We start from the raw sequence: 14,232 nt of genomic DNA, 5'->3' as shown, positions 1-14,232 counted from the left end.
TTGGAGAAGAACAAGAACTTTGTATCATCAGCTCAAGGAAAGGCACCACTGTTCAGCACGTATTTTCCTGCAGCATTTCAACAGGTCATAAGGAGTTAAAGATATCTTTTTGGGAAAATGAAAAAATACATTCTGCTTTTGCATTAACCCAGGACTTTCTGTTAGAACTAACAAAATGAACTGCAGCTTTGTGAGGTTTTTTTCCTTTGTATATAGATGTCAGTATCTGGAACTCAACATATACTTTGTGCAACCACTTAGAGGAAAATTTTCAAAGATTAAATACGTCAAATCAAATATATTTGATCATAATACAATCTCTTGCAATGAATCTGAGGCACTTTCAAAGAAAAGGTCAGACTGAGATAACAGGATTACTGAGAGGTCATAACAAAAGTTTAGTACTTTCTCTAGACTTCTAATCTGTTTCCTTGAGGAAACAAGAGTTACCAAGCCAGTTTCTGCTAATTCCTCTCTAGGCTTGGGTCCTGGACATGTTTAAAAACATTTTCAAAACCCAAAGTGATATCTGATGCAAATGTCCAAAAAGAGGTCTTTCTAAGAATGAAAAAATGCCTGTCCTTCTTTTACTTTAGTCTCCCTATTAAAATGTGTGAGTTTATCACTTACTACAGCAAAGGTTTTCACTAACCTTTGGAGATGCATGAATGAAGCCTCAAGGATATGAAAAGAGTCAGGCCAAAAGCTCTTATTAAATATATATTTCTAAGAGGTAAAAGTAGAATCAGACCTCACCAAAGTTTTATGAAAAGAAGTCAGCAAGTTCCTGACTACCTGTCTCTGACACAAATCTCACCTAACAACTGTACAAAATATTCTTTTAATGCATTCTTTAAGACAATCCACCTTCAGAAAGAGTAGTGAAAGACAACCAACCATAACTGACGTGGACATATCATAAGAGAGAGAGAGAGAACCTTGAGACCAAGGAAAATCATTCCGTCACTGTAACATGTAATAAGAAATGGCAGACCTCAGAATGAAAACCTAATAAAACTGTGTCTCTCCTAACAATACTAGCATTAAGAAATATATTAGTATATATTTTAAAAATTATAAGGATAGGGAGGTAGAGAAAATTAAACAACACCAGGCTTCATTCTGCGTATTTATCAAAAGGAAATTAAGGTACTAAAGTACTAAAAAAATAATGCTGAGCTAAGCAGGTTTTGATTTAAATTCCTGAAGATCTCCATAAAAACAATCACTCAGAAAAAGCCAACAACTTCTTAACAGTCTGTAGAAGAGGGAGCTCTTCAAAAAGTCAGCTAATTAATTGTAGAGCTGAGAAAAAATCCAGAGAAAATATAGTATTATTTGAAACAAGCCTTTACTTTAAGATGCATCTTAAAAATAAAGAAAAACAAGTATCATAACTCAAGTACTATCCAAGATTTTATGCATGTTTATTATGAATGAAGAAAATCTAAATCAAATATTCTCTCCCTTTAACTACATTTACAAGAAGAAAAAAGAAAAGAAACAAGCTGAACTCCCAACATGGTATTTATTCCTCGGGATTCTGGGTACATAGCTTTTCTCCTTTCATTGTTTCTATTAAAAGAATTATTTTGGCACTTCTAACAATCAGAAACCTGCCCAATTAAATTTTTTTAAGCTGCCCTCAGAAATATTGCTAGCTTTTATCAGCATTTCTATTTTCCTGAAGTGCTCCAGAAGCATCTCCATATGTAGCTGATGGAAAGCTACATACACCAAAAAATGCTGAATTCTGAATGATAACGAGTCATCCACATTTGTGAACAGAAACTGCATTGACATTGTAACACTGCAAAGAAAACATTCAAATCACCTATACCATCCAGCTTCGTCTTGGTGGGTTTCTTGAAAGAGTGTTTAAAAGAATCTTGTTTATGTCCCTATGTAAAAGGGCCAATCTCATCAATGTTTAAGTAAATCTGTGTAGAAACATACAACTGTAGTATTTATTCCAGAATTTGAGCCTATCCATTCTCCAGTCATATCCATTCTCCATGCCAACATGGGCCAGTAGTTCATTCATCAATGTTTAGATCTAAAAATGGTCACTGGACTGGACCATGAAAAACAGCAGTATTTCTGATATTTCCTATGTTTTTGTGATTCTACGATATTATTCTGTGAATATTGTTAATTTTGCAGAGCCATAATTGTTTCTATACCTTCCCAAACTGCATTGATTCAAAATTCGAAAACTGCTATTAATCGGTGCAACAAACAATTTTCAATACAGAAAAAAAACCAACTCAGAACATGAGAAAATACTTTTAAATACCCTTTTCCTATATTATATGGTGCCATTTGCTCTGTTCTTAGATGCATATCTATATATTCACTGTAGTAGGTGTATGCAGTTGGGTGCTACAATAGGTACCTCAAACACTGAAATGTATCAGAGATTTATGGTCACTGTTTACTCCTCAGAGGTAAATTTTTTTTTTAACACAATCATATTGGAAGATGGGGAGATGACAGTTATTTTCTCCAAAAATTGTTTTGGCCAGAGAACAGTTGGGAAACACAACCTGGTAATAGCACACATTTGTAAAAACTATTATCTTTAACATTTTGTTCAAGAAAAGTAACAGACAATAGGGAGAACTCAGATTATTTTTCAAGCACATTCATGATTGACCATGAAATATATGATGGCAAACTAGCAGGTGTCACAATGACATGGGTTCCTAGGCAATACAATGCAAAAAGAGCACATTCTGGTAATTTAAAACTTCATTTGAAATAACCTCCTCTCCCTGAAGTGCATTCACTGTGTGGGTCATGACAACTCTGATTTAAAAAGAAGGGTCACTGTGTAGTTACTAGCTCAAAAAGTTGTTTTGAAAAGTCTCCCCAGGTGTTCACTGTAAATCCAAAACCACTGCCTAACAAGTCCCCCAGAATAAACATCTCTTTATTGCTATACAAATACCTGATGCACTTCATGAAGAAATTTCCAAGTATTCACAATGAACCCTCTTGGACTGAATTAGTATAAATATGTCAAGTCTGTTGCCACTTCCCCACCCCAGCCACCAAAACCCAATGTCAGTTAAACCCAATTGCTATAAACCCTTCAAACACTCACAGACATTCCTCCTCCCACACCTATTATTGAATTGTGTCTTATTAATTTCCTAATCTTTGTTGCTCATCAACACCATCATCCTTTTTCATTTTCAGTCCCCATACTTAATGACAAATGAAACTAACACTTTAGGAGGAGGACCAAGCACCCTGTAAAAGATCTCCCTTCTGCCACCTGAACAAACAATAAAACACACAAAATATTCTACCTTTGCGTTAAAAAAGAAATGTGAGAAAGTCTATTAATCACTGTTACTCAACAATTTCAACTAGAGAAACTTCTTTTTTCTGTAGTCAAAGATCATCACTTATGGGTATCTCTGCAAACTACAGGTTGAAAGAAAGAATAAAATAATTTAGCTCAGTACTGCAATAGTCTAAGATAAGTCTGAATAAGGTGCTGTCTCCAAAGACTTTCAAAGATGCCTTATTGTTATAACTGAAGAGACTTCTTGCAGCTTATCTAAGATCCATAAACACATAAAATGTGTTATAGTATAAAATCCCAGTTTCTTTTCCAGCATATTTAAATGAGTTATTAAGACAAACTGACTCATAATTCTAAGAACAGGTGGTACATAAATCCCAGAAAGGCCAGAGAAGCATAATGACAGAGAATAATGACCCTGATTCTTCTAATCTAAAAGTCCATCTACTCAAGTTTGTAGCCTGTGATAATGGCTAGTAACAGCTCATTTAGAAAGGAAATAGGAAAAGAGTATGAAGAATTTACACTGTATGAAAAGGAGAGAAAACACAGACTACAGATGTACAGAGTATACTTACTCCAGTATGTCCTCAGAGCAATCAGATGCTTATGAATTTTCTCAGCTGGAGGCTGCATCAGGATCATAGTATGTAACAGCTCTTGATGAAGTATTTCTTCTTTGGAATGTGTCTAATCACTTTTTGAACCCATTTACATTTTTAACATCTCAAATATATTATGCTAATGGGTTCATAATTTAGGCATGGGTTGTGTGAAAAAGGACATCCTGTTGTTTCAAATCTGTAGTCAATTTGTTTTGCAGGGTGCCCTTCATTCTTCTGTTATGGAAAAAGGTAAATCTGTCAACTGTTTTCATCATGACAGTCACAATTATAAAACTTCTGCTACAGTTCAGGGCTTTTGCAGAATAACAAATCCCTCTCTGGTAGCAGCATCACAAAAGTCATCATTGTGTAAAGATAATAAGGAAGAAAGGCTTTATAAAGAGTTAGTAACACTATAAGAATTGGGGGTCTTTTTCTGGCTGAATTAGAACTAGATGCTCTAGCCAGTGCAAGAAATTCAGACCCTGCTAACTTCCCTCCACAATAACAACAAAGCTCCTATGAAAGAACAGAAGATCTATGGATAATAACTGAGCATCCTCAAACGCCATATAATTAGTTAAGTACATGTAAGTGTCCTCACAGAATTTATAAAAAAACGGAAACAAAAATTATTTTGAGAAGAAATTATTCTTTAACCTAATTAGGCAATTCTTTCTTATCTTTTCTGTCCTTATGCTTAAAAAAGACAAATCCTTCAAGTAAAATTTATACTTATCATTGGCTCAACACCAACTGATACTGGTTTTATAATCCATTATAATTTCCTGCCAAACCTCCTTACACCTGAGCTTTAAGTGTTCCACAGGGAAAAAAAATCCATTCCCCTCAGATCTAAAGAAAATTACCATACACAATCTCCTCCTCTTGCTTAACTGACAGTCAGACATTTTGATCAAATTATCTAAAGAATTAAAACAATTAAACACAAACTCAGTGGACTGTTGTCCAGGTTTATTCATAATCAGTGAAGTCAGGTGAAGTGGTTCCTCCAAGTCTCACATGCTGCTAGTCAAATAGTTCATTGTTCCCCTCTGCTGTGCTGATAGAAATGTTAGCTTGTCACATCTATTGTAACAACAAAGAAATCTACATAAGAAAAACCACTTCATTTCTTGCTTATTTTTTCTTCTAGAAATACAGATTAAAGACATCTACATATCTGGTTAACTTTGCTCTTCTATGTATCCTGAGGAGGTGGTAGTACCTGACAGAGCATCTGAACTTCAAATTAACCTCAGATTTCCACAGTGACTTAATGATGCTTCCTGTCTGGTTGCATTTGGCAAAGCTCTCTATCTGTTCCCAAGCTCTAATGGCTGTTTTTCCACTATATTCTTAGCATCCTCCTTGAGCTGCAATAGCTAATTCAAGCTAAAGTAATGGATGAATTAGAGCTGTAGACTTGGCTTGAATATCACCAGTACCTGATTAACTTTGTACCCACAGCATGGCTTGGATCTTGCCAATTTGCACTGCCCAGGACTACCTCCAGATGGTAGCTTGGATGCAACATCACATTTGGATGTGAAGAAAAAGCAGTTTAGCCTCATAGATGTGACATGCCATGCAACTAGGCCTCAGAGGCAAAGATCAACCAAACCTTATTTTTATCTGACACTTTCTGAGATTCTTTACAGTTTCTATGCATCTGTGTTTAATTTTTAGTACAACTGAAGTTTTACTATACTAATATGCATCCATTCTTTTCAGAGATATTATGAAAATAAAAATTCCTCTCAGAATGCTGAAGTCCTCTGTAGTGAAAATTGTCTAGGAATTCCATAGTTTACTTCCAAGTTCTTAGCAACTCAATAATCTTCAGGAGGATTTTTCCTCCAATACCTGGAATTTCTGTCCAATATTTGTTTCTTTGAAGGTCACTGATAAGGGTTTATCTCAAAGTTTTGTGGGTTTATTTGTTGTTGGATCTTTTATTGTCTGAAATGTGAGTATATATTTTGAACCAAATAATTTCTTCCTACATGCTTAACACCTTCAAAGTATTTGAATAATATTTGTGACACAAAACTTTATGTCAGCTAAGCAGAGGCAACAGTGTTCATTTATGCGCAATACATGTATTTCTCCTACAACATGTTTAAACAGGTATAATCTCCTGGAGGAGCAATTAGGAAATATATAGAAGTAAATCAATGGAAATGAAGTCATGCTTAGGCCTTCCTCTTGCTGAATGATGTGGGAATATAATTTAACTTTCATTCATAAAACACGCAAAAAAAACCAAACAAACAAAAAAACAACAAACCAAACCAAACAAAAGCAGTTTATTATAGTCCAGTTGAAAGATATTTGACAGGATTTATTTAATTTCCAGGAAGAACAGTATGAAGATGTAATTTCTGGACAAAGAACTTGATCTGCTGATGACCACTAGGACAAATAAAGGGAGTATGAAAAGTATACACTTTAAATTAGCTGCACGAAATCTGATTGGATAAACAAACACAGGACAACTAGCCTAAAGTTCCACCTAATCATAGATATTTTAAAGGATAAAGCAATTGAATCAGCATCATGATTAGCTAAATCACTACAGAATCACACACTGAAAATGTTTGGTCTTCATTAAGCCCATACTATGTCTGTGATGTACTGTTCTATGTACACAATCTGCTTTCAAAGCCTTAAGACAATAGAGCAGTTTCAGAAGTAAAATTTCTGCTGAAAATCTTCACTAATAGCCAATATGAGGTTAAGACAAATATTAATTGCTTCTGTCCACAGAAACATAAAATCATCCATTTAGAGCATGGCATTAACATTTATATCCAGCTAGATATCTCCACTGTAAAAGATGAATTTTCATTCATCCTCAGGGCTTCCTGTACTTCCTGTGATACAAAAGAGATGTCAGAATTTTTATACGTGTATTATATATGGATAAGGCACTGAGAACTTTGCTGAACTGAGTTTTCACTACTCGCATACAGAACATCCATGAATAAATATCCTTTCTTTATGCACATGTGGTGTAACAAACTGGCACACTGTGTGACTGCATACTTCCCTTTCCTCAATGATGCAAGTCTCATTTAATGGACAGAACAAGCAATGCTAACATGTATTAGTTATTTTATGTTTTTGTCTTTTTATCCTTATTGGTCAATCTTTGATTATAGGCCTTGTCTAGCCAACATTAATCATATTAATATTTCTAATGCTTGGATTTGAAAGTCCCATAAAAGTTAATGACTATTCCCTTGTTATTTCTTTCTTTCTCAGCTTACAGACCATGGGAACATTCCTACTCCATTTCAACGCAGGTAAAACAGGTTAGCTGACATTGACACAAATAATCATTATTAAAAAGTGTTGGCTGCATGGGTATACAGTCTCTGCATACATCAGCAGAATGGATCTTCTCCACCAATTACTGAGATATGATTTTTTTTTCTTTTGTTCACTTGATTTTTTACTCTAAAAACAAAGATTCGTGTACAGGAGAGAAACAATCTGAAAACAAAGAACAGCAGGGCCAAACAACATTCAGGAGAACTGCCTTGCGCAGGAGGGAAATGGTTTTGTACTGCATGTAATGTTAATTAACCCATTATTGGAATATTATCTCTCTCCTACTACACACTCTTTAGAAAGATCTTGATCCTCTGGAAATGTTCAAAACATAAACTGAAGAGAAATAATAAGGAAAGTGAAAACCTATTTCTTAGTATGATAGTAAAAGAACCTCCATGTCTTAATTTACCAGAAGATTGAGAAATTACAAAAATTAATGTCTGTTAATTGTCTAATATAACTAGCAGTACTGAGCAGAAAATGATTCTGTGTAGCCAGGCTTATAAGTAAGGAGAAACAGTGGTTTTGAGTAGACGGAAAAAACATAAACACTCCTAATTCAAGCTTAACAAAGACACAACAAACATTAGTATAAGTACATGTTGAGAATAATTGCTCTAGCTATAATGTGATTAACAAAATTAGTTCAAGAGGGAGCTCAGACCAAGCAGTGATGTCTATTTCCTACGACCAAACATACCATCATTAAAGGATTACCGTCTGCAAATCTCTGACCATCTAAACAATTCTAAATATACAGAACTCCATAAAAACAAAAAATCACCTCCTTCACCTGACCCACTCAAAGAAACCCCAAAACAACCAGACAATAAACTCTCACACTGTTCAGCAAATTAGAAGAAAAAAAATGTACCAAGCCATTTTTAGCATTGTTTGGAGTTTTCTAGTGATAGCCATTCAAATAACAAAGAATAAAATTAGCAACACCTTCAACACTGAGATGCACACCGAACAAAAGACTTCATCATCGCTCAAGACCTCAGTATTATCTACCAAGATGCCACTGCTCTCTGTATTATCAATATTTTAAATATTTTAGTATCAATATCAATAATTTCTGTATTATCAATACATTAAAAAACCTTGTTCTATCTAACCTAAATATCCTTTCCATTAACCTTTTCTGTCCAAAAAAACAGGCTGACAACACAACAGGGAGAACTTTTTCATCTACTCCTTCTCAATATTTTCACAGCCAAAATGATCCCACTTATAAGCTGATTCTCTTCTAATTAATTAGGTGAAAACAATAAAAAATAAAAATAAAACAACAACAACAAAAAAACCCCACACATTGAACCGATCACATAGGAAAGAAACCATTTCACCTCAGAAAATTACAGTCTTTCAGGAAATGATGCAGCAATAAATTTTTAAAAGCAATGGCTCAAAAATTCTTCTGTATCTCTGACACATTTATTCCATTTTCATTATCTGGACTAAAATGGCATTCCTACGTAGAGCTCAAGCACAGAACTGGGAAGTGCCTTCACCTGTCTGCCCCTGAAATACTGATACTAACATAAGCTTTCTAGATACATGAAAAATGGCAACCTGCAAATTATACAATACAAATATCTATCCATGAGTTTTATGATAAAAGCATTCACATAGAGACAAATTTTGTCAGTCTGGATATTATCCCAGGAAAGTAGCACCTGTAAGTATCATAAGTTACCTTGATTCAGATCAACAAGACCAACCAGACCAACATTTTATATCTAACTGGCCATTAGCAAACACTGAGTGAAGAGCAAAAGCAAAGCAAGCAATTATTCCAGTTGGAATTAGAAATACAACCTTATTATTTTTAAGAAAAAAGAATTATTATTTTGAGGAGAAAAAAAATTCAAGAAAGGCATCAAAATATGTAAGTAGTGGAGTTTGGTAACAAGAAGTATTAAGAGCTACTACTATGGTGTCAATGGCGCAAAGTCATGCTCTGCCCAAATAATTTCCACAAATACGCTTGCTTTTTGGCAAGTATTTGTTGCCTGCTTGGATGTCACAAACATAAGCACAGCAGGGATGCATTGGAATAAAAGAGCATGTCCGCAGCGTCAGCGGAATATTAAGACACCCTAATTACAAATCAAGGAGGTTGTTGACATGTTGCCGTATCAGTTCCTCTTGCCTAGGCTGGGGTGAAGTCAGAATTGCAACAAGCTATGGAGCATCACAGCAGTGACAGTCTCCAGATTCTGAGTATCCTTCACCTACAGCTCCACAGCTACTACCCTGTACTACAGAACAGGTATCTCTGCTCAGCTGGTGCAAAAAGGCACAGACCTCAAAAACTAACAAATCAAGATTAGGCTCCATTTTTTTCTTTATAATTCTGGCAGTAAGATGACATCTCTTTAGCATACACATACTGATACGTATCCTCCTTACATGTATCTTTTTGTATACACTATCCCTGCTAATGAAAAAGAAGCATGTTAGCCATATTTTCACCTATTTAAAACCTTGGGTGAAGTGCAAATAACATGCCTCTCTACACCATCTTTTAAAAGCAGGAACAAATAACAAAATTAAGAGTAAATAATGGAATAACTATGATCTAATGTAGAAATATGTACTTTGGTATTCTTTAACAATAAAAAGCTAAGTACAGACTTGCTCCCTCAATAAGCCACACATCAACACCTCTCAAAAACTCACTACTTTGTTTCTTACAAGGACTGTAATCAACTTTAAAGCCCATCATCCTGATACCTTAGAACCCAAAAATGAAGCACCAGAAATATCTTTTTGTACAGAACTTTTATTATTTATGTGTCAACGATGCAGCCTAGTTCAGTTCAAACATTACAGTAATGTCACACTAATGTTATATTAAACAACTACTTTCAATTTTCTTTTTTTCTTTTTTTTTACTTTTTTTTTTTTAAACGGGTCAATTATGAAATATCAGATTCCTGGAAATGCAGCAAGTCAATTGCACTTAAAAGATGATAACTTCTGAGTATAATCAGTGTCATATCCTGTACTGAATGTACTACTTTCCATTTGATATTTAAAACTGTATTTATTAATTATTTTAAAACATTTGTATTAACAACAGCAAAGCACCTTAAGTTCCCACTATACATAGCTTTACATGTTTTTGGCAAATATTGCTGGGAAAAAAAATAGTGTATGAAGCTGTTAATGTTTCCAGATTCAGCAGTAATTAAGCACATGGTCATGCACTGTGATGAACATCAGGGCCATGGGAAGTGAAGAATTTCTTAAGTGATATAGGCAACTTTCCATGTAGAAATTCTGTGCCAGTACAGTTTGTCCTTTCTTTTTATTATAAGAGGTAATTAAAAAGATTAGGAAAGACATCTATGAAATTCAGTATCAACAATGTAAAAGATGCACATCTGGCTTATAATCAATGTGCTCAGCCTCTTATTGTTGTGGCAGTGAAGCTTCAAATAATATAATTAAGGTTGGAATTTATAAATATTTTTCTGAGAAATATGTTGGGAGATGAGGATCTATCCAGCAGCAGAGTCTAAAGCTTTCCTAATATTATGGCTCTGGCTATAATCATCTACCACTTTTGTTTGAGTTATATAAAAGAGGACAATGGAAGAAGTCTCATGAGTTCTGTGAGTATTACATCTAGGCATCTGGAAAAGAAAAGATCTCCTTCTGGCAGATAACTCTGCCATGATCTGGATAGGAAAAATTTAAAACTCAAGTGTTTGTGTATTACAAATAAAGTTCGAAAATTCTGTGTGCAACAATACAATAGCCTGGATGTGTTTTGAGTATGTAATTTATGGGTAGATAACAGTCAGTGCAAAAAGTTGCAGTGAATACCCAAAAATCAGCATAAGCAGTATTCCTTCCCAGAGCTACCTTTGCAGGTTTTCTCCAGCACACCAGGAAAGGGAAAAAACCAAGTTGATTCAAAAAATGTCTTATAATCTCAGGTAGATCACCATCACTATCAACCTGTCATGAGCAAATTTCAATCTAACATTTACCATGATAGATACAAGATCTAACACACTGAGGACTCAACTCATTATATTTTGGGATATATATTTTTACCTTAAACACTGCAATATTTAGTGATTTACTCCCTTTTTAATAATTTAAGTTAAAAGGAAAACAACCCAAACCATCTACAGTTATTAATTCTGAATCACAGTCACAGATAAATTTTGGTTCATTTAAGTCCAAATCAGACATTTCAGTTCATGCTAATGAAATTCAGATAAACTACCCTGGCTGTAGGCCCACTGACTTCTGGCTGAAGAGTACACACAGCTGGATGTCTGTAAATCAGGCAGGACACAATTTCTGCATATAGGTTAATGACTGTTCTGCGTCACCAACGTGTAAGAGTACAGACACTAAGCCAGAGACCTCAAAACAGCCTTTTGCCTGCCTGGCAACTTCCTCATAAACACAAAGCTTATTTTTCTAGCTGTATCACATGACATGATGTGAGCATTTGTAAAGTAGACTAGACTGAAGCAAAAGGGATAGAGGGAAAATGATACCCCTACTGATGTGAAGTGACTTAGGCTACAGTCACTTTAAGTCACCACAGATCTGTGCTGACACCAAAAGAATCCGTTCCACCCTCTCCCCCACATTTCTCACCACCACCATAACTCAGGCAGTAGAATTTGTACATTCATAACATGAACTGAGTAAACCATCTAGTAAATTTCTTTCCTGAAAATACTACTTTCTGAAAGATTAGGATATCTTGTTATCAGAAATATTTTATATGACTATAGACTTTATCTTTCTACAAGAAAATCACAGACAAGGCTCATCAGCATCCATTTCATTCTCAAATGAATCTTTTTTAAATGGCAAGTGTAGTTTTAAATCTGGTTCTTATTTTTACCTAAAATCCAGCACTAAAGAGGCCACATCCATGTGACTGCCTTTAGTGTAGTAACTACAGCCACCTTAAAGATCACTGTCAGCAAAAGAGAAGTAGCAGGCAAGGCAGAAAGGCCTGTAGGATGCTAACAGATATGAAGCTAAGTCCTAATAGGAGCATAACTATTGCTTGACACTTTTAATACAAATTTGGGGAAAATTAGCCATAATACAGAATTTTTAAAGAGTATGAAAGAACCAGACAAATTACACTGTAGTACTTGTTGACACTAAAACTTTGCTAGGATCATGGTCAGCAGTCACTTTGCTTTAGAGTTGCTACAAAAAGTTTCATGAGGACATCCACAAAGATTTATCTTTCATTTATAGCCTTCCCCCAAAAAATTGGAAACTTTGAAAAACTGGTAATAGATTTCACTTAGCAAAATATGATTCTTGAAGCTAAAAATTCTCCAAAGCATTTCTTTGGTTTTAGCATAAAGATGTTTGACTCAGACTATAAACTGTTTCAAACACACAATGATTTCTTATAGTGATTTCAAGCACCTTAGACAAAATTATTATTTTCAAATGAGCATAAAAAACAAAAAGTATTAATTTCTGGTAATGCAAAATTATTTTTTATCATCTATTTACAAAAAGCATTGTCACAGCCTATTCCCTTGACTCATAACACTGTTTTTCTGATTGCTGTTGTGTATTATTACAATAGGCCTCCTGCAGTGTTGTAGTTTGGAAACTACAAAGAAAGTAGTAAACAGTCTATTGCTATATACTTCTATTCTGCTTCTAGGCAATCTCTTTAAACCAACAAAAATGTATTGCCACCTTAGAATGATATGTAGTCATTACGACCAAAAATCTGGCCTAATATAGCCTTTTCCATCCCTTGTCCATCATAATTTTATTTTTATATATTTCTGCAGAAAACATTATCTTCTAGAAAGCAACAATAGGCTCTCTATTTAAAATAAGAATTATCATTAGAACTTAAAACCCTAAACACCTTAGAAGTCAGCCACAAAGCAAAACAAGTGCTTCTTCCCTAACCTTGGTAATTTTCTCCCTTGCATTTTACCTGGTACGTTACAAAGCATCATTAGATGAATCTTATATTTGCAGAAAATCCCACAAAATTTAAGATCATAACAAAATTTATGATCATTGCTAACCCAGGCTGGCTCAAAAGAAAGTTTTCTGATTCTATTTAGCAAAGTATTTTACCTAAAGCAACCTAACAGAAATACCTCCAAAATTTAACACACTGAGTTATAATATCTATGTCAACATTCTTATCTAAAATCGACTTATTACATGTTGCAAATATGAACTTTTCAGATGGTATATCCAGTAATTTACTTGGTATATCCAGTAATTTACTGAGGCATACTGGATAATTTTAATTCAAAACTTACCAATTTTAACAAAACTTTACAATTTTACGAAGGCATGTTCTCAGAACAGATACTACAGGTTGATGGATAGTATTTGCAGTTCAAAATGGATAAACTAAACTTCCAATATTAATACCAGTATATTTCAAAATAAAAATACCAAAAGTATCAAAATATTTAAAAAAATTGTTAGCCTATTTTGTCTTCAAAAAAATGGTACAGCCCAAACACAAAAAATTATAACAGCCAAGTTATACCAAAACCAGGTCTCTTTTTTAAATCTGAAAATAACTGAGCTGTTCAAGGTAAATATTAATCACAAATGAAAGGCACTTACCTTCTTGCCTGTTATTTTTCCTTTTTAGCCATTTTTCCACAGTTTCTGCACTTACACTTTCTGACACAAACTCATCCAGTACCTGGGGGTGAAGAGAAAGATACGCCTTCACTTTTTCATCTGTTAAGCCTGAAAAAGAGAACATTAATTGATTACATTATTGATATGAACTCCTTCATATGAAAAAATACCAGGAGACCAGCAAGAATCAATATCCCTTTGTTCAACACTGATTGAATATATGACTATTTAAATAGAGCTGAGAGAGCAATAACCTGTCAAAAAAAAATGAGCTATAATATAGAAAATGGTAGAAGCAAAGCGTAACCATACAAGGTACTGTGCACAAAAAGTCTCCTAAAG

The 14,232-nt window shown here is 34.3% G+C and overlaps 1 protein-coding gene across 1 annotated transcript in view; it reads right to left on the bottom strand.

Annotated features, from left to right (window-relative positions):
* Nucleotides 1-14,232, bottom strand: part of PDE10A (phosphodiesterase 10A) — a 173,390-nt gene that overhangs the window by 83,005 nt on the left and 76,153 nt on the right. The window contains exon 2 of the mRNA XM_058835297.1: nt 13,870-13,998. Within this exon, the coding sequence (XP_058691280.1) occupies nt 13,870-13,998 (129 nt within the window). The remainder of the gene's footprint in view (nt 1-13,869; nt 13,999-14,232) is intronic.

This window comes from Poecile atricapillus, chromosome 3 (assembly GCF_030490865.1).
Source record: "Poecile atricapillus isolate bPoeAtr1 chromosome 3, bPoeAtr1.hap1, whole genome shotgun sequence".
Classification (NCBI taxonomy): Eukaryota; Metazoa; Chordata; class Aves; order Passeriformes; family Paridae; genus Poecile; species Poecile atricapillus.
This window is presented reverse-complemented; position numbering and strand designations above follow the sequence as displayed.